Source organism: Podarcis bocagei, assembly GCF_964188305.1.
Source record: "Podarcis bocagei genome assembly, chromosome: 4".
Classification (NCBI taxonomy): Eukaryota; Metazoa; Chordata; class Lepidosauria; order Squamata; family Lacertidae; genus Podarcis; species Podarcis bocagei.
This window is the reverse complement of record NC_138128.1, coordinates 13,571,073-13,597,768: the sequence shown is the minus strand read 5'-3', so window position 1 is coordinate 13,597,768 and position 26,696 is coordinate 13,571,073. Positions and strand designations below refer to the sequence as shown.

At 43.5% G+C, this 26,696-nt stretch overlaps 1 protein-coding gene across 5 annotated transcripts in view; it reads left to right on the top strand.

Moving 5' to 3' along the window:
* NAALADL2 (N-acetylated alpha-linked acidic dipeptidase like 2) overlaps positions 1 to 26,696 on the top strand; it is a 659,014-nt gene that overhangs the window by 592,722 nt on the left and 39,596 nt on the right. For all 5 annotated transcript variants that reach the window (XM_081190167.1, XM_081190168.1, XM_081190169.1 and 2 more), the window contains one exon: positions 22,456 to 22,549. In XM_081190167.1, coding sequence (XP_081046293.1) covers positions 22,456 to 22,549 — 94 coding nt within the window. The remainder of the gene's footprint in view (positions 1 to 22,455; positions 22,550 to 26,696) is intronic.

The window sequence follows — 26,696 nt, the reverse complement described above, 5'->3', positions numbered from 1 at the left end:
GGACCGTAATAAAGATTGTTGTTGTTGGTATCTAAAGCCCTTAATGTAATGAGATCAGTTGAGAGCCAGTGTGGTGTAGTGGTTAAGAGCGGTAGTCACGTAATCTGGGAAACCGGGTTCGCGTCTCCGCTCCTCCACATGCAGCTGCTGGGTGACCTTGGGCCAGTCACACTTCTGTGAAGTCTCTCAGCCCCACTCACCTCACAGAGTGTTTGTTGTGGGGGAGGAAGGGAAAGGAGAATGTTAGCCGCTTTGAGACTCCTGAAGGGGAGTGAAAGGCGGGATATCAAATCCAAACTCTTCTTCTTCTTCTTCTTCTACTTGAAGAATCGCATTACCCCATATATGCCCACTGAACTGTTTTGTTCTGAGGAACTGACACTGTTGCAGATGCCAAATAATTTTTATTCTACTGTTGCAGCACCTACACTTTGGAACTCCTCGTCTCTTGACATCTGGCAGGTGCCTTCACCGTATTCTTCCTGATGCCCGATTAAAACATTTTGGTGGAGGCAAGCCTATCCAGATGGTGGCATATTTTCACCTCTTCTTAATTTACTCATTTTTGGTTATGATATAACAGGGTCCCTCAGCTGATTTAAAGAGGATTAGATGACTACATGGGGGGAGATGGAGGAATTAATGATTATAATACCTCCGCTGTCAGAGGCAATATGCTGAATACTAGTTTCTGGGAGTCACAACTGGGAAGAGTGCTGTTGTAAAAGGTAAAGGACCCCTGGATAGTTAAGTCCAGTCAAAGGCGACTATGGGGTTGTGGCGCTCATCTCACTTTCAGGCCGAGGGAGCTGGCATTTGTCCACAGAGAGCTTTCCCGGTCATGTGGCCAGCATGACAAAACCGCTTCTGGTGCAGCAGAACACCGTGACAGAAGCCAGAGTGCACAGAAATGCCGTTTACCTTCCCGCCGTAGCGGTACCTATTTATCTGCTTGCACTGGCGTGCTTTCAAACTGCTAGGTTGGCAGGAGCTGGGACCGAGCAACGGGAGCTCACCCTATCTCAGGGATTTGAACCGCCGACCTTCTGATTAGCAAGCCCAAGAGGCTCAGTGGTTTAGACCACAGCGCCACCCACATCCCTTTGGTGCTGTTGTGCTCAGGTCCTATTTGTGGGCATTCTATAGATTATTATTTTTTTTGAAATATTGATTTTAAATACACCATTAGAAGACCAGTGAATGCATTTTGCTTTATGAAATACCCATTGCTTGGAATCTCCTCTGAAACTGCAGGAGAGGAAAGTCCTAATCTGCTCAGTTCTAACTTTTGGACTTACCTTGGGCATCTGGTTGGCTATCGTGAGAGCGGAATTCTGGACTTGATGGACTCTTGTCTTAATCCAGCAGAATGTGGGGTACCATTTTTGTGTGTGTATGTACATCACTAGTTTTATTGTCCTTTAGAACTGCAAGAAAATGTAGTGTGATATAAACTGACAGGCCGGTGGCTAATAAGCATCACACGGCAGAAGGTGAAGTGCCATTTCTTTCCTTGGAGACACAGGACTTGCTGTTTTAAACCCGAATGAAATAGTGGTGCTTTGGTTTGGCTGGTTGAAGCCAGATGCCTCTTTGCTCCTGGCGACTGTTGCACTGAAAATGAATCCTGACCTTAAGTGGCTGGTGCTCATTTCTGGCTGTGATTAACAGGATGGTTAAAATAATTTTTCAGGCCTTGCCGTTACCAGTTACCCTACCTTGATTGCAAAAATGTGTCATCTGTATATATGTAAACTGTACAGCACAGGAGAGGGGAATGTTATGAAGACTTGGAGACAGAGATTAAAATTACATGAATGGATGAAAGACAATGATCTCGGTCCAGTATTTAATGGAATACTCTTTGTAATGAAAGCAGCACGACATCTGCATTATATGTGCAAATCTTTTAAGAGCAAAGGGATCGAAATCAAGGTTTTCCTCTGGCATTTCCCCCTCTGATTCAACTGCTTCGAATAAATAAGTTTGGCCCAATGGAAGTTTGAATGAGAAGAATTAAAAAAAACAAAAAACAGTTTTTGCTTATCATGGAATCATAAAATTGTGGAGTTGAAAGGGTCCCCAAGGCTCATCTATTCCAACCTCCTGCAGTGCAGGAATCACAGCTAAATAATCCCTGACAGATGTCCATGCAATCCTCTTTAAAAAACCTCCAACGAAGGAGAGTCCACCACCTTCTGACGGAGTCTGTTCCATGGTCAATTTTTTAACATGAAGCACTGGGAGCCAAAATATGCATCTGAATTTTTGGAGACTAAAGCATAATTAGAAGTCCAAATAGCCAGCTGAAATCTGAATTTTGAAACACAAAAGGGGAAACAAATAACAGCAGAAGTTGTGCTAAGTCTTTTCTGCATGCACTTTTTATTTAATTGCGTGATGAGTTCCCACCTCCCACCAGTAGAAATAAAGACACAAGACACCATTATTTAGGTTAATGGGCTAAAATTGGCCACAACTTTATTGGTTACAGGTGATGAGCAGTATTGGCTTAGGCATTGGTCCTAATCGACTATCCGGCTTCAGTCTGCCTGCCTGAAGGCCGGGAAGGGTTAACACCAGCAGGGGGAGCCCCACTGATGCACATCAACTAGGCACACCCCCGGGGTCACCGCTTGGGGGCATGCCTTGGGCCCTGGCCTCCATAGGCTTTGGATGGGGCCACATCCCCCAGAATCCTTTACTGGACTACTCTTCAGTAACCAGGGGAGGTGATGGCGCTCCTCCCCCCATTCATCTACATAACAATACCCCAACCAATGCCTAACCGCCAAACTGAGGAAGTTGTGACGATTTGCTACGAGGTAGGCGAAAAAATCAAATGGCTGGTGCCAATTTGCCAAGAGGTAGATTCCTACCAGGCCCCTTAACAGTGACCAACCGAAGTCCATAGCAAGGTCAAAGGAGAAACCTTGAAGGGTGGGTGGGTGGGAAATTCCCCAGCTGATCGGCAGCAAAGAAGACGCTCCTCTGCCGTGCTTGCCTTAAATGCGGCAAGCCACACCCCCTGAGCTACCCGATTGGCTCGCCAGGGGGATGATGCGGCAGAGGATTCCCTTGATCACGCAGGGCTGGGAGCCAGCCTCCGCACAAGTGTTGGGGGCGTGAAGCCCGCAACACCTCCTCCTCCCGAGTTCGGAAGTGGCTTTTGAAATTCCCCACTGTATAGCATCTCAATGGGGATACCAAGTTCAATAGTTGAAATCAACTTCAGGAATATTCATGGGAAATAATTTATATATCCAAAAATTCTGGGCAGATTTAAAAATATATTTAAATAGTTCCTTTCCCTCTTAAAAACCTGCAAGGGAACAGGATGGGATGAATTTTAGTACCATCCTCAGATGAACCAGCCCAGCAATGATTTTGGTTTAGGGCCCACCCTGAAGCACAACCTCTTTTTAACTCACATTTTGAAACCACCTTAATCTCATGCACCTTTCTTCTCTTGCACCCTCTTTTTCCACCTCATGCCTGGCCCTTACCCAGTTTTTGGAGTGCCCACTCCTGAAATAAATGGCAAACTCCCTGAGCTTCTGAGGCTTTGCTATTTCCTCCCAAGCAATATGCAAGAATATTTTCTGAATGTCAATGCAGAAATCCCTTTTTGATTGACCTGGTGTCTTATGTGTTTGTCTGTGTTTTTAATAAACTCCCCTTCTCCATCTTCTGTTCTTTGCAGTTCTGGAAATAGATTAAATCATGACATTACGGATGAAAACTAATAAAATAATTCGAGAGAAAAGAATATATTGTACTATTCCTCTCTAACCCAACTAGCTGTCACTACTGGAAGCCTGCAGAGGTAGAATTCTCATTACACAGACAGGACACATGGTGTGCATTTTAGCTAGAGATGTTTGAGGAATTTGATTCAATTTGATCTGCATCAGTTGGACTAATGTTTGCATGGAAACTTATGATGTAGCTCCCAGCAGCCTAAGCATATGAAAATGTGTCTAGAAATGTGTGTTTTGAGAGAAGCCAGGATGACTATGCTCTGCTTCCACAGTTCAAGGAAACTATATTTCTGAGTACCAGTTGCTGGAAACCACAGGAGGGGAAAAAGTGGTCTTCTTCTTGAATTATCCTTGTGGGCTACAAGAAAGGAGATTCCAACTAAACATAATTTCTGACTGTAAGAGCTGTTCAACAGTGGAACAGACTCCCCTGAAAAGTGGTGGAGTCTCCTTCCTTGGAGGCTTTTAAGCAGACATTAGGTGGCCAACATGTATGATCTAGCTGAGATTCCTTCATTGCAAGGGGTTGAACTAGATGACCCTTGGTGTCCCCACAATTCTATGATTTCTAGAGCAATCAACCATGCATATTAACCAGACCATCCTTAGGACTGTTCTGCATGAAACCTTTCTGCACATTAAAAAACAAACACTCGTAAGTTTCGCTTTTAAACATTATTTTGTCTATTATTTATGTGTTTGAAATATTTATAGACCTCTAAAATTAACCAAATATCAATGCAGTGTGCAACAGCAATTAAAACATTTTTTCCCCAAAGAAAATTTGGGTGCTGCTGCCTGTGAGTCAACTTTTAAAATGAACCTTTTTGCCTGGCAGGCTGCTTTCCATTGGCACAGACCTTTTTGAAGTGGTTAGTATTCAAATATGCAATCTCTTATCAGCTCTCTGAAATGATACAGACCTGGGAGGAATGCCCTGCATCATTTTCCTGAATGTGTAGATAGATCTTCATTCTGTCTCTCACCAATTGCTTCAAAAGCTGTGTTGAGCCAGATTATACGACACAAAACTTTGTGGTTTTTTTGGAACGTTTGGTTCTTAAGTTTTATTCCAGCTCCTAGTCAAAACATTGGCTTCAAAGGATGTGATGCAAACTGCTCCCTCACATATGAGGCTTACCCGAGAGAGAGATATCTCCACTGTTGGGGAGGACAATGAGCGAATCTCTTTGGCAAGCATGAAGCTGTATCATGCTCAGAATATTTATCCTATGACTCCCAACACCCCACAGAGGCATCTAGTTGGCTACTGTGAAATCAGGATGCTGGACAAGGTGGGCCATTACCCTGATCCAGCACGCTCTTCTCACATTTGCACATTTCCACATGTGGCTGGTGTCTAAAGGAGCCTGTGCATAGACATGCTCATGCCCAGAGCTCTCCAATGCAAAGAGGGATTCTGCTTAATCATGCCCCCACCCTACACAAATATAGGAGATCTGTGTGCCTGCCTCACAAATTGAGTCTCTTCAGATGCTGGCTGACTGTGCAGATGGTGGGTCCCAAGGTGATGTGGGGTGGGAGTGTTGATGTCCCTGCAACCCCATCACACATCCGTCCAATGCATGGTGTTCAACTGCACCGCCATATTGAAGCTTCTCAACTAATAGCAGACCACACTCAATAGACGCGTACTGTCCATATCAAGGGAAGTAATAGTCCTACTCTAGTCTATCTGGTCTAGTCTGGGACGCGGGTCTGTCTAGTCTAGTTTGGGACGTGGGTGGCACTGTGGGTTAATCCACAGAGCCTAGGACTTGCCAATCAGAAGGTTGGCGGTTCGAATCCCCGTGATGGGGTGAGCTCCCGTTGCTCAGTCCCTGCTCCTGCCAACCTAGCAGTTCGAAAGCACGTCAGAGTGCTAGTAGATAAATAGGTACCGGTCCGGCGGGAAGGTAAATGGTGTTTCTGTGCGCTGCTCTGGTTCGCCAGAAGTGGCTTAGTCATGCTGGCCACATGACCCAGAAGCTGTATGCCGGCTCCCTCGGCCAATTAAGCGAGATGGGCACCACAAGCCCAGAGTCGGCCATGACTGGACCTAATGTAATGGTCAGGGGTCCCTTTACCTTTACCTTTAGTCTGTCTTGGTCAAACCACACCTGGAATACTGTGCCCAATTCTGGACACCCCACAATTTAAGAAGGATGTTGGTAAGCTGGAACTTGTGCAGAGGAGGGCAACCAAGATGATCAAGGGTCTGGATATCAAGCCTTATGAGGAATGGTTGAAGGTGCTAGGTATGTTTAGAGGAGACTGAGAGGAGATATGATAGCCATCTTCAAATACCTCAAGGGCTGGCACATGGAAGAGGGAGCAAGCTTGTTTTCTGCTGCTCTGGAGGGTAGGACTTGAACCAATGGCTTCAAGTTATGAGAAAGGAGATTCTGCCTAAGAACTTTCAGACAGTAAGAGCTCTTTGACAGTCTCCGTTGGGAGGTTGTGGACTTTCCTTCCTTGGGGATTTTTAAGCAGCTGTTGGATGGCTATCTGTCATGGATGCTTTAGCTGAGATTCCTGCATAGCATATGACCCCTGGGGTCCCTTCCAAGTCTACAACTCTATGACTCTATGACATTAAATGGTGTCACATAGGACATCTCTGTGTTTTTAAGCAGGTGGATGGGAGCAGATTAGCAGGGGGGAGGGCAGGGGGTGGTTAACCCTTTCCACCCATGCCATTATCCCAGAGCTGCAAGAGGAAAGTTGCTATTTGGTGCCAATATGTAGCTTTGCTTTAAGAGAACCATATTTTCACAGTGTGGGACAGTTCCGTTTCAAAATAGCTGGGCATATGCTCATTTCACTGCTGACATGCACATGCAAGAAAACCCCAGAAGCCATTTGGCCAGATATGTGTGATGGCAGTAAAAGAGACAGAAGAAGAGGAATATGTGTCCAAAAGCCAATTGCAAACAGAAACCTACTGACTGTGTGCATTTTTAAAAATTATTTTTTTGCAGATTTTGCATGTCCAGGGTACTACATTCGCAGGTGGTACGGTGAATTGCTTCAATCCTTTAATCGTTTATCTTTTGTTCTTGTCTCTAGCTCTTTCTTAGCTCCCTGGTTTCTTAACTCTTTACTTAACCCTTTAATTTCTGTACTGCTTCCAGAGACTGCTGTGAGCAGTAGCACTGCAGCAGCAACTGTAAAGGGATTACACTACAGGCAGAAGTCTGCCTGCATGATGACCTTGTACACAACATGTTTCCTGATGTATGAAGGATCTCTGGGTCCTCTAGGAAGAATAATTGTTTGGGGATAAAGCAGGGGTAGCCAACTCCCAAGAGACTGCAATCTGCTTACAGAATTAAAAACTGGCAGTGATCTACCTCCGTTTTTTGGGGAGTTCAGGTCAAATTTATTGAACTTTTATTAGAGAGGAGGAAAGCCCTGTTTTTAGGGATTCAGGGCTAAGGAAAGGGACCCAGTGATCGACTACCAAAACCTCCCGGGGATCTACCAGTAGATCGTGATCGACCTGTTGGACATCCCTGGGATAGAGCATATTCATGGTCTAGAGCAGTGATGGCCAAACTTGGCCCTCCAGCTGTTTTTGGACTACAACTCCTATCATCACTATCTAACAGGACCAGTGGTCAGGGATGATGGGAATTGTAGTCCCAAAACAGCTGGAGGGTCAAATTAGGCCACCACTGGTCTAAAGGCATCAAGTTCAGTCTTCACAAAAAATTGCCAGCATGTTAGTGTGGCTTTATTACAAATGTATTTATCACAGATCTATTTCCATATGCAGTTTTGGATAATATACACTTTCCCTCCTAATATGCATCTTTTGTACATTCCCTTCAGTAATATATACATTATCACACACATTTTACCACAATATATTCATTTTTCTGCATATTACTTGGTGGAGGACTGCATTGCAAAATTCGAATAAGTCTGAATTTTGAAGGGTCTATATGTTTCATATACAGTGCAATACAGTGTATTGAGAGGTGCAGGAATGAAATTTCTTTAACATGTTGATTCAGAAGAGTGAAATCTTTGGCAGGGGATGAAGGAGGATGGTGAGTCAAGAAGCCCAGGGAGAAGGGCAAACAAAACAAAAAGTCACAGCAGAATATTGAATGCAAATTTGAAGTAGGCAGCCGATTCTTTGGCTGCAGGTCTCCAGTTAATTTCTTGGGCTGCAACCCAGAGCTCCTTTGCAGAAGCAGCTCACACAAAAACATTCACAAGGAAAATCAAGTGGAATCCAGAGGATCTATTCCCCATGGAGAAGCCTTCTCATACAGTTAGTTGTCCATACAACTTACAGAAATGACATCCATGGACAAAAATTCATTAACCGTGTTTTTAGTCGTGGTCCTGCAGTTTGGCTGTTGCGTAGGACCTGCTGCCAGGTAATAGGATCAAAGGCTAAGTGCTATAATGCAGAGATGGGTCACTGTTTCCATTTCTATATTCTAGCCCAGTGTTCCCCAAACTTGGCCCTCCAGCTGTTTTTGAACTACAATTCCCATCATGCCTGACCACCGGTCCTGCTAGCTAGGGATGATGGGAGTTGTAGTCCAAAAACAGCTGGAGACCCAAGTTTGGGAAACACTGTTCTAGCCCCACAGCCTGTGTTCCAGGAGCATGTTGGGAGAACAGGATCCATTCCCAGCATGCCTCCTTTCTGCCCTGCCTGCCATCAGAGCTCCAACAGCAGGGAAACACGAGTGTTAGTTCATCCAGATTGCCTGGGAAGGGGTTTCCAAGGACAGATCTCCCTTTCTAGGCATTGGCACTGAGAGCAGAAAATCATACAATCAGTGACCTCTCTCCTCTGAATTACAGCCCTAGCACTTCCTCATTTCAGTTTTACTTCTTCTTAATTCTAACAATGGAATTTAATATTTCCACATTTCCATAATTTCACCTGAAATGAAACTTTTATTTCAAGATCAAAGAGTTCTTCTTTACATTAGCACTTTCATTTTGGTGGGAAGCACTGGGAGTTTTTTGGGTTTTTTTTAAAGCTCTTTCCATGAACGTGTTTAATGATGGTAAGATTGACAATTAAAAGGAGCTTAAGTTTTCATTGCTTGGAGCATATCCTACAATACAGCCATTCTTTCAAGGGGATATAATATATTATTGATAGGTGGCCTGCCTCAGAATATATTAATTCAGGCTAAGTAAAACACGGTTTTTGCATAGCCTCTTGCGGAAGAGAGCAATCTGGTCACAAAGGCTGCAATCTTGCACGCCGTTAGGCTGCTTAACAGGGCGATCATCAGGAAGATGCAAGAGGATGCTGCCTTCGTCCAAGTCAGACTACTTGGTCCATCTTGCTCAGTATTGTCTACACTGTCTGACAGCAGTGTTTCAGCCAAGAGTCTCTTTGCAAACCTTGAGAGGCTGGCAACTGAGCCTGGGACCGCCTGTATACAAAGCCCAGGTTCTTCCATGGAACTATGACCCCTTTCTGCTGAGTTCAGTGGTGTGTTTATCTGCAAAGCACCATTGGTGTGCACACAGGGCCGTCTTTACCCGGGGGTGCAAGGGGTGCAGGGCACCCGGGCGTCGAATTCTGGTGCCCGCCACTGAAGCCACCTAAGCTCTTAACTATCTACCTGTCTTGAAATAAATAATTTTGATCAAGCAGATATTCAAAGCCGGCCGCCTCTGCCACCTCCACCGTGGCCACTTTCTCCTCCACAGAGTCCCGCTCTGCATGGAGAGGTGTTGCTCTCTCACCCGCTGTCAGCGCGGCTGCTGCATCCCTCTTCTTCTCCTTCCTCCTCCTGGGGAGCTTTTAAAAATGCCTGGATGTGAAGCTGTGCAATTTTGCGGAGCTCAGGCGCCCGGTTCTTGAGGGGCGACGGCAGTGAGATTTGGAAGAGCAGGACGCTGCTGCCACTGCTGCCGCTGCCATGGCCTTGCCTGTAACCGCGGAGAAGTATATCTTGGGTGTAGACGTGGGCAGCACTAAATCTGGGGGCGCTGGACAGATCTTTGCACCCCGGTGGCACATATGCTAAAGACGGACCTGTGTGCACAACACTTTTACATAGTATAGGAGGGCAGGTCCCTGCCCAGAGGAGCTTACATTCCTACGTTAGGTACAGTAAAGGTAAAGGGACCCCTGACCATTAGGTCCAGTCATGGCCGACTCTGGGGTTGCGGCGCTCATCTTGCTTTATTGGCCGAGGGAGCCGGCATACAGCTTCCGGGTCATGTGGCCAGCATGACTAAGCCGCTTCTGGCAAACCAGAGCAGCGCACAGAAATGCCGTTTACCTTTCTGCTGGAGCAGTACCTATTTATCTACTTGCACTTTGACGTGCTTTCGAACTGCTAGGTTGGCAGGAGCAGGGACCGAGCAATGGGAGCTCACTCCATCGTGGGGATTCGAACCGCCGACCTTCTGATCAGCAAGTCCTAGGCTCTGTGGTTTAACCCACAGCGCCACCCGTCCCCGTTAGGTGCAGAGGAAGTGTCAAATGGAGAGGAGGGAGTGTCTTCCTCTTCTAGACATGATGTGTTGTTTTAGAAAGTAACCAAAAAGAAGCTATTAACATGCACTGGTTGGTTGTTTTTTGTTTTTCTTGCAGTCTAACCATGACTGACATATTCAGCACTTAAAGACACATAGCATCCATTAAAAAAGCAAGAGGTTAGAATGTATTTTGACCCAAGAAAACAGGATCTCCATTGTCTTTGCCAAGGTCAGGAACTGTAATTCCCAAGCCCATCTTTTAAAGGACAAGGATCAAGAGGTCAGAGGAGAAGCAGTCATGTTGAGAGAAATGCTTGCCCCCTGGTGACAAGTTTTTCTTGTCCACAAAAAAATTTCCCCATCCGATTATGTCTCAGATCTTCAAGAATGCTTGGTTTCACCTATGTAGTTATCATTGGAAACAGCATGTAGTTACCACTGAAAACCAACACTGGGGATTTTATATTTCTGCTGACTACTGCTGTCATGGACTGGGTAGAAAGGGTAGGGCTTGTATTCCAATTTAGATATTTCACCCCATGATTTCCTTTGCCTCGCTGACAGGGAGCCTTAGGTCTCGGGATCATTCATACACTGCACCAGATAGATGAATCACAAACATCGGACAAATTGTGCATCTGTTTGCATTTGCAAATGTCTGGCTCATTCGTGACATTACTCATATGATACCAGATTTGTGTGTTCTCAGAACCTAGATTTATTCCTTACTGCATGAGTAATACAAGAACTAATAATTGCTTTAAGCCAATAAGAGGGCTCCCTTAGGTGATCCAATAAGTTGTGGTTGGAGAATTTGATTCTCCCCCTTGCTATTTGCAACCAAGATAACAGACACCTCATTTTTGTCTCTTGAGGATACACAAACCCCAACTGTGAACATACCATAATGAAATCCATTATCAAATATACAGACACATCTATTAAGTATTGTGATGAATTAGATTTTTTTAAATGAAAGCTACAGCACACATACGAAAATGTACTATGCATATACACAACATGTCATTTTATTCTATTTATTTTTGAACTTCTGTGTACAGCATGTTTCAAGTACAGTGGTACCTCGCGTTAACAACTTAATTTGTTCTGGAGGTCCGTTCTTAACCTGAAACTGTTCTTAACCTGAGGTACCACTTTAGCTAATGGGGCCTCCCGCTGCCCCCACACGATTTCTGTTCTCATCCTGAAGCAAAGTTCTTAACCCAAGGTACTATTTCTAGGTTAGCGGAGTCTGTAACCTGATGTGTCTATAACCTGAAGCATCTGTAACCCGAGGTACCACTGTATTCAATTTGCACTGCTGAGCACATCTCATGTACCTGCTCAGCTAATCCATCATTCCTCAATTATGATTTTTTCTCTAACAATACATATATAAATATATATATATAAAGAAAGGCTTGATCCTGCCCCCCCCCCATTTCCCCTCCTTAAGTCTGCTATGGATCATGCATAAGCAGGAATTCAAAAATGTCATTTGCCTTACAACCATGACACCCTGATTTATGCATAATTGCTAGGGTTTTAAAAAATATTATTCTATATTATTCTATAGCTGTCACTGTGAGGGCTGCACATAGTAACCAAGACAACATAGCTCTAGAGTTGGGTGGACAAAATGATATAGAGATCCTTTTGGCACAAACATTTAGCATAACCGAGTGAAGCTTTTCAGGAGAAGTAGGGTGCTTGGAGGAGCTCATGGTTTTAGATCACATTCCAAAATCACCTCCATGCACTAGCTCCTTTCAGAAGTGCCGTCACACATTTATGGGAGAGCTGGAGTGGCCACAGGTCTGTGTTGTGGTCCAAGGGGCTCAAGTCTTAGTCCAAGGAAGTAAAAGCCTTTGACCAAAACATACTTGCAAGAGAACAGGGTTCAAGGTGGAGTATTGTCTCAAAAAGCCAAGGTCAAGCACAGAGAGTCAGTCTAGGTCCCAGGCGTGATCCAGAAGCAATGTCAGGAAACAGGGGGTGTCAACTTGAATAAAATATGAGGGGGATCAGGTAAGCCCCACCCCACATAATCAAGCACATGACAGGGCACACCCATCCCATTTGAATGGTAATGCCCATCAACTTTTGGTGGGCCTGGCCCCCTCAGATATTTTATTGGGGGGCTGAAGGGACCTCAGCCCCTAGGAGTTGGCTCCTATGTCAGAAAACAATCCAAAGTCAATATCACTGAGAGTAGAGCAGGGAGGAGAAACTATACACAGGAGCAAAGAACAAGGAGATGGAGACTAACGTTGTCTATTGTAACTGGAAGGTTTGGAGACCTCTATACTGTGGTCTCCTAGACCATATCCTAGCCCCAGCTGCTGGTAGTAAAGGATTTCAAGGGGTTGCTTGCTTATGAGTTGTGTGTTGATACTTGGTCCATAGATACATGCCGTGTCAACGCTCTTTGGCCTAGACCTAGGCCTTTGGACTGAGGCGTGGTTTCACCCCATCCTCTGACAGCTACATGGGTTCTTTAGCTTATCTTCCACTAGAAGGCCTCTCGAGGAGTTCCTCAGAGTTGGTTCCAGGAGACCCTGCCTGCTCTCCAAGTTCCTCAACCTACAGAGTTTCTCATTCATCCTCCAAGGACTTTATGTCTGGCACCAAGTTAGGGCGAGGCATGACAAGCTGCTGTGCTGGTCTTGTTCCCAAGTGTCAAAAACCACTAGCTTCACTCTGTGTTCAGTGGATGGTCTGAATGTGGAGCCCATATGTGTGTGGCGTTGTTCTCAGCTGTAGTATTCAGTGAACTTTTGGCTGTCCTAATCAGGCCTTTTAATGTGAAGGAAATCCAAACTGTTTTTGATATGTTCCAGTTCACCAGAGTCTGGAATAATTCCAGTCCAAAGCCACTAGAGGCTAGACAGAGGTAGGTGAAGAGAGAGATTTTTGGTGGGCTTTTCTCCTGCCTAATGTGTTTTTGAATTTCTGCTAAATAAAGGGGGTTGGTCACCATCCTTCAGGTAAAGAATACATCTTGCAGTCACGATCCCACCAGTGATCCCATGTTGCTGAAGGCCAATCTGATAGAAGTTTCTGAATTTGGTGCATGACTTTCTATACATGCCAAGATCTAACCTTTTTGTTGAGTTTCAGTCCCACTTAAAAATACAGGACATTCCTTGTTCATTAATGCATTTATTTCCTGATCAATATTTCCCAAAGCATGAATAAAATATATGACGTGCTTTCCTTTTAGAGAAATACACATCATATTTGTAGCATTTATTGAAATGATTAATCCTATCTTGTTTAGAAACAGCTATCTTTTGTGAATTATTATGCTCTAGTTCATCTGTAGCAGCTTTTGAATTACTCTAGTCTTCTCTCAGAGAGCCCTCTGCTGACCCAAAATGTATCCTGTCAGATTAGATGTTTGTTGAGCTGTCTGTTTAAACACAGAAATACATCCTACTACTTAACCTTTGAGTGTCAATAGTGCCAAAGAAGAAATGTGAAACTGGAAGGTTATATAGCATTATGAACAAGCTTGAAGAAATGTGTACAATGTGTACAGAGCACCATTTTTCACAAACATTTTGGGCAGTTCCAAAAATTCCTCTATATTTTGGCAGTTTTCCCAAACTTTGCGTGAAACTGTTAATTTGCATTGCCCTCACTTGCCCTCATCATGACGTACCTGAATCTTAGTGGCCAAGTAACCCTCTTTACTGTGTGATTGGGTGGGGTTGCCCATGGGACTAATTCAGAAAGCAGCAAGTCAGGGGGAATTATGGGATAACCAGGGAAAACACTGCAGTCAGGGAAAATAATGGAAGAACTGAAGTGCATATTCACACTATATATGTATTCTGGGAGCATAAATTTCTACCCTAGTGAAATTGCTAGTTTTCCTTCGTTTTCGCTGGAAAATCTAACGTGGGAAACATTCACTCCTTTCATCCCACAACCCCAAGAAAACAGGGAGTTTCTGCAGCTTTCATTGTGTCATGAGTAATTTCCCCAAACATTTGTGGCTTAGTGCATTGTCCCAAGTTAAGGTGGGATAATGTTTATTTTTAGGGAGGTAATTTCAGTTCAGTTAAAATTTTAATGTAAACTTAACCAGATCTTCCTTCCTTCCTTCCTTCCTTCCTTCCTTCCTTCCTTCCTTCCTCCCTCCCTCCCTCCCTCCCTCCCTCCCTCCCTCCCTCCCTCCTTCCTTTTTCTCTTTAATGTGAGCTTCACCACTCACTTTAGTTTCTCAGCCCTATTTCTGCCACATGTTCCCATGGATTTCCTAGGAAATATGACATTTCCTGGAGTATCTGAAGAAGTGTGCATGCACACGAAAGCTCATACCAATAACAAACTTAGCTGGTCTCTAAGGTGCTACTGGAAGGATTTTATTATTATTATTATTATTATGGAGGGGGGCCACTAGGGGTGCATCGGAAGATGGCTGACAATAACATCTCTCCGACCCACACGAGGTAATTAAGAGGCTGTGATGGGAGTAAACAGCCTCCCTGCCCCCCCAAGCATGTGGAGGGGCCTGCCCTTGCCTGCTGTGCCCTATACCACCCCCGAATTTGTGGGGGTGGGGGCACTACGCAGAAAGCCCTTGTGCAGATCTCGGCGCTCCTGGACGCTGTCTCTGATTCACGCCTCTAGCTGCAGCAACTTCAGAAGAAACAATTAGGAGGAAGCTAATGCACATATTTCAAGGAAAACGGGGGAGTAAAGACTGCTAAGTGAAGAGATCTCTGATAAACAAGACGGGTCGGAGGAACAAGAATAAATCATGAGAAGACACACCAAGGCTCGGTATGTCCGGCAACGGGACTGGATGGGGGAGGGGGGAAAACTTTCCTTTCTTTTCTCTATGTGATTAACCAAGAATCCCCCCCCCCACAAGTCACAAGTCAGAAATGCCGTTTAAATGACTTAAGCTGTGGATTTAAGACTGTGTGGAGATAATTTTCTAACCAAAGCATGTTTCAAGAAGATCATGGAAAGCATAAGAGCTTTGGTATGACGCAGCAAAAAATAGCGTCGCCATTTTGGCAAGTTCTGTCGAAAGACTTATGTCTGGGAGGAGGAACAGATCTGTTTTCATATTGTGGGTGAGCCTCCTCAGAGGGACTAAAGAGTGACAGATTTGTGAGATTAATGATGGAAAGAGTGCTGTTATTTATGAAAGTGATGATATATGGAAACCATCTTGATATGATAATTGGACAAACAGAAAAATTCACACAGGATTATAATTGGTGTTTACCTGCTTAAGGAGATTATCAGAAGACATCATAAAGAAAAAAAAGAAAAATATACGAACAAAATGAGATGTGGAAACAGCAAGATAAGACTGGATAGAATTATGAACATTCTTTGGACAGATTTGTGGATATTAACGCAGCAGCAAGAAGGTGATCGGAATCCCCCTTCGGAACTTGAAATATGGGTCCCCCCAACAAAAAATTAAAAGTCGGCTTTGTAATTCGGAATTTATGTGATGTGATTTGATTTGATTGGTCGGTTAATAAAAATTATTTTTTTTAAAAAAGGATTTTTAAAATTTTGTTTCGATTATGGCAGACCAGCACGGCTACCTACCTGTAACATTTCCTGGAGTGTCTATGGAAATATGTTGCTGTTTTCCACAGACACTCCAGGAAATGTGATGGGCCTGAGAAACTATTTTAAAGTGTAAAAGGGAAACACAGCAGTGGAAAGAAACAAACAGCCTGGAACAGTGGCTCTTAAACCCTTTTTGGCTCACAGACCTCTTTGAGAATCTATGGACCACTCACCTCCCTAGGGGGGGAAAACACCTAAACACAACATTTTGCATGCAACTTATTTTACTGCACTGGAAAAATCATTTTTGGACCCATATTCATGGATCCCCCCAAAAACCTTCCATTGACCTCTTTGGAAACCTTGAAGATGTCCAGAAATAGTTTGGCCTTATGTCATGGTGGTTGTCTGTTTTTCAAAGTGGAAGACTTGATAATCTCAATGTGTGTGCCGAAGTTATTGGACGCACCTAAAATATCTCTTTGGATTCTAGCCATTATGTTCAATAATTAGGACATTAAGTTCAGGCCATGTAATTTGGAATATGCAGAAAATATAAAAATAAATTTAAGGAACCTCAGAAAGGGGAGGAAGGAAGTCGAGTTTCAAAATGTTAAAATGATTGTAAAATTACTGAAATATGCAAAATTGAAAATCATACATTTATTTATTTATTAAGTTCAGGCCGTGTTTCAAAGGGTTGTCTTTGGAGCGCTGTGTTCTGTTTTGCATGTATGTTCAGTGCTGTGCTCCTGGGATGGCATGGCCAAAAATAAGACCATAAATAAGAAATCAGTGGCCTTTTCTGTCTTGCTGCATTATGCGGGCTTGATGCACGTTTCTGCAAAGTTATTACTCACCCTGCTCAAAATCAATGCTCCAAGCTTTCCTCCCCATGATTGATTTCTCCAGGTTAACGTTCCACATACGTGATTTAATAAACACTATGATTACCCCCATTAACACACATATAAACTGCCTGTGACATAATGCAAAAGGAAAGACAGAGAGGGAGGGAGATCACAAGATTTGTAAATTGCTTTACTGATAAGGTTCTCTCCCCACTCCCCGCAACTACCTTTTTATTTCGAGACTTCTAAATTTAACTGTTGGGAGCCAACTCTTCCTCCCTCCAAGTTCCTTTTATTTATTTATTTCATTCCATTGGTGAATCATAGAATTGTTGAGTTGGAAAATACCCCAGGGGTCATCTAGTCCAAACCCCGCAGTGCAGGAATCTCAACTAAGGCATCCATGATAGATGGCAACCCAATAGCTGCCTAAAAACCTCCAAGGAAGGGAAGTCCACAACCTCCCAAGGGAGACCGTTCCACTGTCAAAGAGCTCTTACTGTCAGAAAGTTCTTCTTGGTGTTTAGTCGGAATGTCCTTTCTTGCAACTTGAAGCCATTGGTTCAGGTCCTAGCCTGTGGAGCAGGAGAAAGCAAGCTCGCTCCCTCTTCCATGTGACAAACGTTGAGATATTTGAAGATGGCTATCATATCTCCTCTCAGTCCATCTCAAAGCAGTTTACCAAATAAAAACATCGGCAGTGATAACGTATATAGAACAATTTCAAATATTAAAAACAAAGGAAATTTAAATCCTGTACAGATTCAGAATGTGATAAAAGACCTGTTGAAAAAGGAAGGTCTTCAATAAGCACAGAAAGGCAATAGAGATGGCATCAGTCTGATATATCTATATCTATATCTATATCTATATCTATATCTATATCTATATCTATATCTATATCTATATCTATATCTATATCTATATCTATATCTATATCTATATCTATATCTATATCTATATCTATATCTATATCTATATCTATATCTATATCTATATCTATATCTATATCTCGGGGGTGGGGGGTTATAAAAAAAAACTGTGTGGGTGGCTCAGGTTCAAGTTTGGGCTCGGGAGCGGCGGCCCAGGCTCTGTAGGGGCTCTGGTATAGGTGTGGACAGCTCCTTGTTTTGTTTTGTTTTGTTTTTTGTGCGCCGGCGGTTTTGGTTTGGGCTCGGGGGCAAACAGCAGGGCTCTGGCTTTGCATCGGGGTCTGGCGCAGATGGGCAACCGTGCAAAAGAAGCTCAACAAGTTTCGGGGCTCAACAACTGTCCAGCTTTTTACTTCATGAAATAAGGCAACCCTAAAGGCCCGATTTCTACATTGTACGGAAGAGACTGCTTGATGCATACTACCTTGAGAGGGAAATACAATGTAATTACATTTATCTAGCTAGTTATCAGTTGGTAAGTTTAATTTTTTCCACTTAGTTTGATAAAAGGGGATTTTTCTGAGGAACGGTCAGTATTCTGATCCAGTTTCTGGAAAAATGTATTGTTAAGTCTTCACTAGGTGTGCTAAGCATTGGGATGTGGGATTTGGCACCCAAGCATGATGGGGAATTCCTACAAAAACATGGGGGGGGGGAATTGACTGTGTTTGCTTATTCATCTATTGTCTGTAATGGAAATTGATCCTACGGCTATGATCAGTATTTGCTGCTGCTGTCCTTTTCAGTCTGCAAATGATAAATTGTGTCCGTCCGTCCGTCCGTCCCCCAACCAATTTGCATTGTGTTTCCTTTTGCATTGAAACCCATGAGGTGGAATAATACAATGGCAATGTAATTGGTGTGATTTAAATAATAAAATATGCAAATTATTCAAGGGACATAATTTTGCCACATTGGACAGAGAGATGAATGACGTGGTTTTGGGCAGAAGGTGAACTGCAGTGGAACAGGAAAAGCGCTGCATGCAATGGATACAATCTGGAACAGAAAAATATCTTCTTCCATCCCTAGCTACCCCCCACCCATCGTTTTTTTAAAAAATGCTGATCTAACTTTCCAGTTTCTTTCTTGGTCCCTTGGGATATCATTAACTTTGTTCTTCTGCAGAGCTTCCTTTCACCTCCTTGCTCTTCCTTCACAGAAGATGACAGCACTTTTTCTCAGCAGCCTCCCTGGCATTTTCTCCCCTTTAGGTAGAAATCTTTACAGCTTCAGATCTTGCCCCTGCTTGGAAGTGGGTTTCAAACTGATCTATAGTGTGCTCTCTGTCTCCATGTACTGTGAATGTGTCCTGCCCCAAATTTCTTTGCAGGCTTTTAAGATATCCTGCTGGGATATCTCCCCCCCCCCTTTCCCATGTCTCCAGAAATCCTGGATGTTCGATAATATTCCAACAACATCTTTTCTGGGTGTCAACAATTATTCTTTCTTAAATATCAGATAGTACAGAGTAATTTGTGTGCCAAGGCCCCGTGACCCAGTCGCTCACTACGTAATGAAATAACCAGACCAGACAACAGCGTATAGAGTTTGGGGGTTCAAATAGGCCACAGCTTTAATGGTTAAAGATATGAGGTTTAGGCATAGGCATTGGGTGAAGCCATTTATTCAACTCCATCCTGTCTGCTGGGAGTGTATCTAAGGGTAAACCACACTATGGGGGCCCCTATGACCTACATCAAATAGGAGTACCCCCTGAAGGGTCCCCACTGGAGGAGTTCTATGGCCCTAGCATGGGACAGATGCAACACCTCACAGATCCCTTTAACAGTATACCCTTAACCAGGCATAGGCAAACTCTGCTCTCCAGATGTTTTGAGACATCATCCCTGACCACTTGGTCCTGTTAGCTAGGGATGATGATGATAATAATAATAATAATAATAATAATAATAATAATAATAATAATAATTATTATTATTATTATTATTATTATTATTATTATTATTATTATTATTATTATTATTATTTTTATTTATATCCCGCCCTCCCCAGCCAAAGCCAGGCTCAAGGCGGCTAACAACAATAAAATAATACAACATTTTAAAATCATTTCATTATAAAATTAATTCAAATCAAATTGATGGCAACCATTGGGCTAGAGTTCTGTGAAGATTGCCAAAGGAGGGAGTCAGGCTGTGCTCTGGCCAAAGGCCTGGTGGAACAGCTCTGTCTTGCAGGCCCTGCGGAAAGATGTCAAGTCCCGCAGGGCCCTAGTCTCTTGTGACAGAGCGTTCCACCAGGTCGGAGCCACGGCCGAAAAAGCCCTGGCTCTAGTTGAGGCCAGCCTAACCTCTCTGTGGCCTGGGACCTCCAAGATGTTTTTGTTTGAAGATTGTAAGTTCCTCTGTGGGACATACCAGGAGAGGTGGTCCCATAGGTACAAGGGTCCTAGGCCGTATAGGGCTTTAAAGGTTAAAACCAGCACCTTAAACCTGATCCTGTACTCCACCGGGAGCCAGTGCAGCTGGTATAGCACCGGGTGAATGTGATCTCGCAGCGAGGACCCTGTAAGGAGTCTCGTCGTGGCATTCTGCACCCGCTGGAGTTTCAGGGTCAGTCTCAAGGGCAGCCTTGAGACTTGATGGGAGTTATAGTCCCAAAACATCTGGAGGAGCAGGCAAAACCTCCCCTCTAGCCGAAGCCTAACTGCTAGTTGAGCCAGGCAAGGAAAACCGAGGGGCAGAACCAAGGAATGCTCATCAGCCGGGAAGTCCCGCCCCCTGGGGAATGCCCAGGCTTGCCTACTATTGGCCAATCCACAGGCAGGCATCCTGTCCCCCTCAGGTGGCCTTCAAATCACTGACATGAGGCTATGGCCAAGCAAAGGTCTGCACTTTAAAGTTCCAAATTTGCCCCAGATCTTTCCCCATGAATGAGTTCCTGCTCTTTATAGCTGAAGTGCAACAAACAGCAGTTTGGGTTTTCTGTGGGTTGCTGTTTGCTCTGTAAAAAGTGCATGGGTTGCACTTTTAAGCTTTAGTTTATTTTATTTTATCCCCCCCCCCCCGCACTGGAGTTTTCCTTACACAAACCTGCTCTTTACCACTAAATCGGAGCAAACAGCAATGAGTAAGCCTCATTGAACTCAACAGGGTTTTCTTCTGAGTAGACTGGTAGAAGACTGTGCCATAAGAGACTTTTCAAGGCAGCTTATCTTCATGAAGCAATGTCGGTTTGTATATAATGTCAAAAGTAGCATACCTGAGAATTAAAACCGAACCCTAAAGCAGATAACCCTAAACACAGTATGTTATCAAATACAAAAAAAATCCCCAAATCAGGAGTTAATAAAATAATGAGTCAAGTTTAAAAGGCCTGGGCAACCTTCCCTGATTTTTAAACCTGATGCCTGAACCTCATATGTGGGGCTTCCTCTGGAAGCTGCAGCCTGTGAAGGATGTAGCAACTATATTGTTGAAAGAAAGACTGAGAGAAGGAAGGTAAGAGAAAAAGAAAGGCAGATGTTCGTGTGGAATCAATTTGTTGATAGATTAGTCAACTACATGAGGTTGATGAATTGGCAGAAGCCCATTGTAATCAGTGAGAGCAACTATTAATGCAATATTCTTTATGTTGTAGTTCCAATGTATTAATGTAATATAGAATAATAATAAAAAGCACATTCATATGTTAATGCTGCCCACTCTTTCTATTCTTGGGTGGTGGAGCTTTTGTTTATTAAGTGGTGAAATATCTTACCTTGCAGTGCCTTTGGGTAATATGCAAAATGCATTTAAAGTTAATTGATTAGTCGGTGAAAAGACAGAACATTAATCAAGGGCAAACCCTTCATACGGTTGACAGCCGTAATGGCAGTAAATAAAGGCAAATAGTTTAGGTTGAAAAAAAATGATAAGTGAGAACACTGAAAGTGATACTATATATCAGGCTGGAATTAATGGTGGATTATGGAACTGGTCAAGTTGAAGGCCACTGTTCTAAATCAGACATTCCCCCTGATCCAATTATTCTCTGTGAACATGAGTAATCTGCTGTGCTCTGGGATGTCAAGATCTGCATAGGGGCCTCAGAAGTACAAAAAAGAATGGCAGCCCATAAATTGTGGAACTTCCTCCACATACCACTGTGTGTGTGTACATCTTTTGTCATATTCTGAAGATGCAGGTAAGGGACAGTGGACACTTGGGTTGTGATCATGATCCGTGTGACGTGTCTGTGCATGCGTGGGCTGCGATTCGGCTCTTCTGTGCATGCGCAAAGTGTGATTTAGTGCTTCTGCGCATGTGCGAGCGCCAAAACCCGGAAGTAACTTGTTCCGGTACTTCCGGGTTTGGCGCAATGCGCAACCTGAAAACACACAACCTAAAGTGTCTGTAACGCGAGGTATGACTATATTTTGTTTTGTGGGCTCCGTCTCTCCTGTCAAATATATACTTCTCTGTTTCGGGTGGGAACAGTTTCGTCTGTGCTTATGATTGCATAATATATTGTTTTAGCCAGATCCTGAACTTTATGGTGAAGGGCAGGTAAGAGATCTTATAAATCAAGATGCTCATTTTGATAGAGAGGGGGTTATGTGAAACACACATGATTTTGCTCAGACCATGCCACTTCCGCCATTGAAATGAATGGAGAAGACTGCTTGCGCAAGAGGCCTGGTTGTGTGCATTGAAACATATGGTGAACTATGGATCAGAATACTGTATAATACTGTTGGCATTTGTCTGTTTCGAAAGACAATGGAAGAATGCAACTTTGGATGTGAAGTCAAACTGTCAACGAGTTACGGCGCCTGCTGTGGCTGTAGAGACCGATACGGAATAGACATTTTTTATTAGGCATAAAATGCATTAAAATTTATATGATCTCCATTTATTTATTTTTTTCCTCTCTTTTCTTTTTTCCTTCCAGCTGACAGGCGAAGTAATTTTGCAAATTGCCAACCACCCAGTACTGCCCTTTAATGCCCTGGATATTGCATTAGAAGTTCAGAAGAGCTTTAGAGGTAATTTGTTCCATGGTCCAAGGATTCTTGGTGAATGTCTCTTTTTTTATATCCCTTTGCTTTTTGATGATGAGCATTTGCTTTTCATCACTGTAAACAAACAGTATGTGCCTATTTCATCGGACCAAATTTTTGTATGTGTTGTATGCATACCCAGGATATGGCCTGAAGGAATTTGATTGCTGCTCAGCAGGTCTGGGTGTGATCAGTGTCTAGGTGGGTGACTGCTTGAGGAATCCCATGTAGGGTCCTTTGGCTCCATGTTGCAAGAAAAGTGGGGTATAACATGTAAGCCAATAAAGTGTGTAGGCATTTGTGTGTTATAAATTACAGCAGCGCTCCCAGGGCCAGATTTAGGTTTGATGAGGCCCTAAGCTACTGGAGGTAATGGGGCCCTTTATATGCTCAGCTGTCCTTTGTCAACATTTATTGAATATATGTGCATATATATTTGTGTTGAATATATGCTATATGCTAATTTATGGGCCTAATAGGTATCTAAAGCCATTTGCACATATTGTCATGCAAAACGTCCATGCAGAATGTAGGCACCCTATATATAGAAATGAGCAAACCAGTGATATTTTAGGGAGCAGGCTAGCAGGCAGGGCCCATTACTTACATCATAGGAGCCTACACAACACAAAACACTGTTGCTGTATGTAAGCTTTATTGCATTTGTTTTTATCTTATATTTTGGAAATGTACATCCAGATTCCCCCCCCCTTTAATTCCTTTGCCCCCCCCCCCAAGAGGCTGGGGCCCTAATCTATAGCTTGTTTAGCTTATACATAAATCTGGCACTGAGCAGTCCTATGCATCAGGATTGACTATATTTTTTGGCCTGGGGACCACATTGAGGGTTGGCTACTTCTTCAGGAGCTATATGCCAGCAGAAGGTGAGGAGCAGACTCAGGAGCAGGCTCTCTCTCTCTCTCTCTCTGTCACACACACACAGAGAGAGAGAGAGAGAGAGAGAGAGAGAGAGAGAGAGAGAGAGAGAAGTGGAGTTTTAGCTTCCTGGGGGCAATGCTAGTGTAGAGGAAGAGGAATATTTCTTCTTAGCCCAGCCTGGGGATCAGAAAAAACAGAGGAATGTGAAGCCCTCTTCTTATCCTTAAAAAAGGGAAACTTCTCCTTTTTAAAGTTAGGAAGAGGTTCCCAACATGTAAAGACCAAGCAATGACTGCATAGAAAAAGAACAAGCAGAAAATAGACATAATAAGATAAGTGAATTGTATTAAAGACTGGCATATAGCATATAAATTCGTGATTCTGTGAATTTGGAGCAGGAATCATAGGAGGGCACATGGAAACAACTATGACCAAACTTGCAACAACAACAACAATAATAATAATAATAATAATAATAATAATAATAATAATAATAATAATAATAATAATAATAATAATTGCATCCCGCCCTCCCCAGCTTTAAAATAAGCAACTTACATCAAAAAAGTAACCTTCAACAATCATTAGGATAGTATAAAATAATAATATCACCATATAAAAATTAAACAGAAATCCACTCAACAGTTACAATAAATATTTTCTAAACTATAAACTATATAATAGTAAATGCTACACATTTACTTAGGAGTAAGTTCCAGTGAAGTCAGTGGATCTTACATTGTGTTGAGACAACACAATAGAATTGTGTATAATTTTTAATAGAAGTCACACCAGTGACCAGTATTTAAATCACAATCAAGGATAAATACCATTTTAGGGCCAAACTGCAAGGGTGTTTCTCCCCAGCTCCTTGTAGAGCAACCACAAATGGAGGAAAGGGAAAGGGGAAAGAGCACTGAACCCCCGTGGCTCTTTGGTTTGAAGACTGGCCATCTTGCTTATTTATTGCCGCAGTTCACGTTGGCAGCAGATCACTCCGGCTCGCCTCTCTCCTTGCAGCCACTAGGAAGCGGGATAATTTAATGCCGAATAAGTTGCTCGAGTTGATTTATCAGCCGGTTCTTGAAAGCTCTGTGTTAGAAATGAATGACCTTGATCTGTGTGTTTGGATGAGAGGGAGGGAAAAAAGAAGACAGTTCCGCCTCCAGGAAGGCAAATAGAGAGACCCAGGGTCTAGGAAATAACACAGCTGGCCATTGGCACCTACAATATGTGCAGCAGCTTTGCTCCTTCAGTGTTTGGGAGGGTCAACCTTGCCCCTAGAGCAGGAATCCCAAGCATGGTGGCCAAATGCAACCCCAGGCCTCTCTATCTGTTCCCTGGGACTCTCTCTGGGCCACACCTTCTCCCCAATACTACCAAATAATACTAACAGACCACACCCTCTCTCCAGGCCTGCTTCACAACTTCCTGAATTGCTTTTGCCTAGCTGGAATCATAGAACTGTAGGGTTGGAAGGGACCATTAGCATAATCTAGTCCACCCCCATGTAATGCAGGAATCTTTCGCCCAACATGGGGCTTGAACCCACAACCCTCAGATTAAGGGCCTTACACTCTACCAACTGAGCTATCCTTGAACTGGGACAATGCCTCTAACTTGTCTGGGTGGACAGTGGAAAGATGTCTGTGTGCAGGAGTGAGAGTAAAGAGCTCTGACCTGCGCATGGCTAGAATGCAGCCTGCTGTACAAAGGTAAGAGTCACAGGGTTGCAGGTTCGATCCCCGTGTGGGACAGCTGCATATTCCCGCATTGCAGGGGGTTGGACTAGATGATCCTCAGGGTGCCTTCCAACTCTATGATTCTATTATCTATTGCTCCCTTGGCTCCACCCGCTATGGGCGTGCGGCCCCCAGGAAGGAAGGTGGCCCTTGGGCTCAGAAACGTTCCCCACCCCTGCCCTACAGTTTCCACCTTGAAACCTGACTAATCCAGTAGCTGCAATAAATGTATGCCTTGGGCTGCATAAATGCAAGAGCAGCGAACCCTCATGACAACTTTACAAACCTTAGCTTTATGAGATCAGACAAAGAAGTGGACGGTGTAATGAAACTGATCTTAGAGACAGAGGAGCTGCGGGGAATTTCATTAAACAAAATTGCAAAGTTAACAGAAATGAGAAAGCTTATCTTACTAGTATTAGTGCCATGAAAATAATCCTCCTTTCCTTGAAGTGAAGTGACTGAAACTAATGAATTAACCAAAGCTAAGGAAAATGCCAGAGGCATCACCTTACCAACAAAGGTCTGTGTAGTTAAAGCCATGGTTTTCCCAGTAGTGATGTATGGAAGTGAGAGCTGGACCTTAAAGAAGGCTGGCCGCCGAAGAATTGATGCTTTTGAATTATGGTGCTGGAGGAGACTCTTGAGAGTCCCATGGACTACAAGAAGATCAAACGTATCCATTCTTAAGGAAACCAGCCCTGAGTGCTCACTGGAAGGACAGATTGTGAAGCTGAGGCTCCAATACTTTGGCCACCTCATGAGAAGAGAAGACTCCCTGGAAAGGACCCTGATGTTGGGAAAGATTGAGGGCACAAGAAGAAGGGGACAACAGAGGACAAGATGGTTGGACAGCGTTCTCGAAGCTACAAACATGAGTCTGACCAAACTGCGGGAGGCAGTGGAAGATAGGAGTGCCTGGCGTGCTCTGGTCCATGGGGTCACGAAGAGTCGGACACGACTAAACGACTAAACAACAACAACAAGGGAAATGCCAGATTAAATCAACAAGCACTGTTGTATACTTTAAAAAAATTACAGCTGTTTGGCAGGTACTTTTGAATGACAGTGATTTCCTGCATGGGATGTTGTGTCTTCATCCCAAACCCAAGACTGAATCGTGCATCTCCCTCCTCTGGTGGAATTTATGAACATGAGTTCCAAGGGATATATGAAATTGCCTGATATGGGGTCAGTGAATTGCCTACATTGACTGGAAGTAGCTTTCCAGAGGTCTCAGACAGAATTTTTTCCTATCCTTTCCTTCCACCTTTCCTAGAGATGTAAGGAATTGAATGTGAGATCTTTTGCATTCAAATCATGTGCTCTACTGCTGAGCTACAACCAATCCGCAAAGGAATAGCCCCCTGTCTTCCAGCAGCAGATAGGGATTCAGTTCACCTTTAAAGGCAGGTCTATCTAATCTAAACTTTCTGAAACAACATGTTAAACAATTACAGCCATCCTTCCCAATTTGCTCTATTTTGAATTTTATGGTGTGGTTCTCCAGC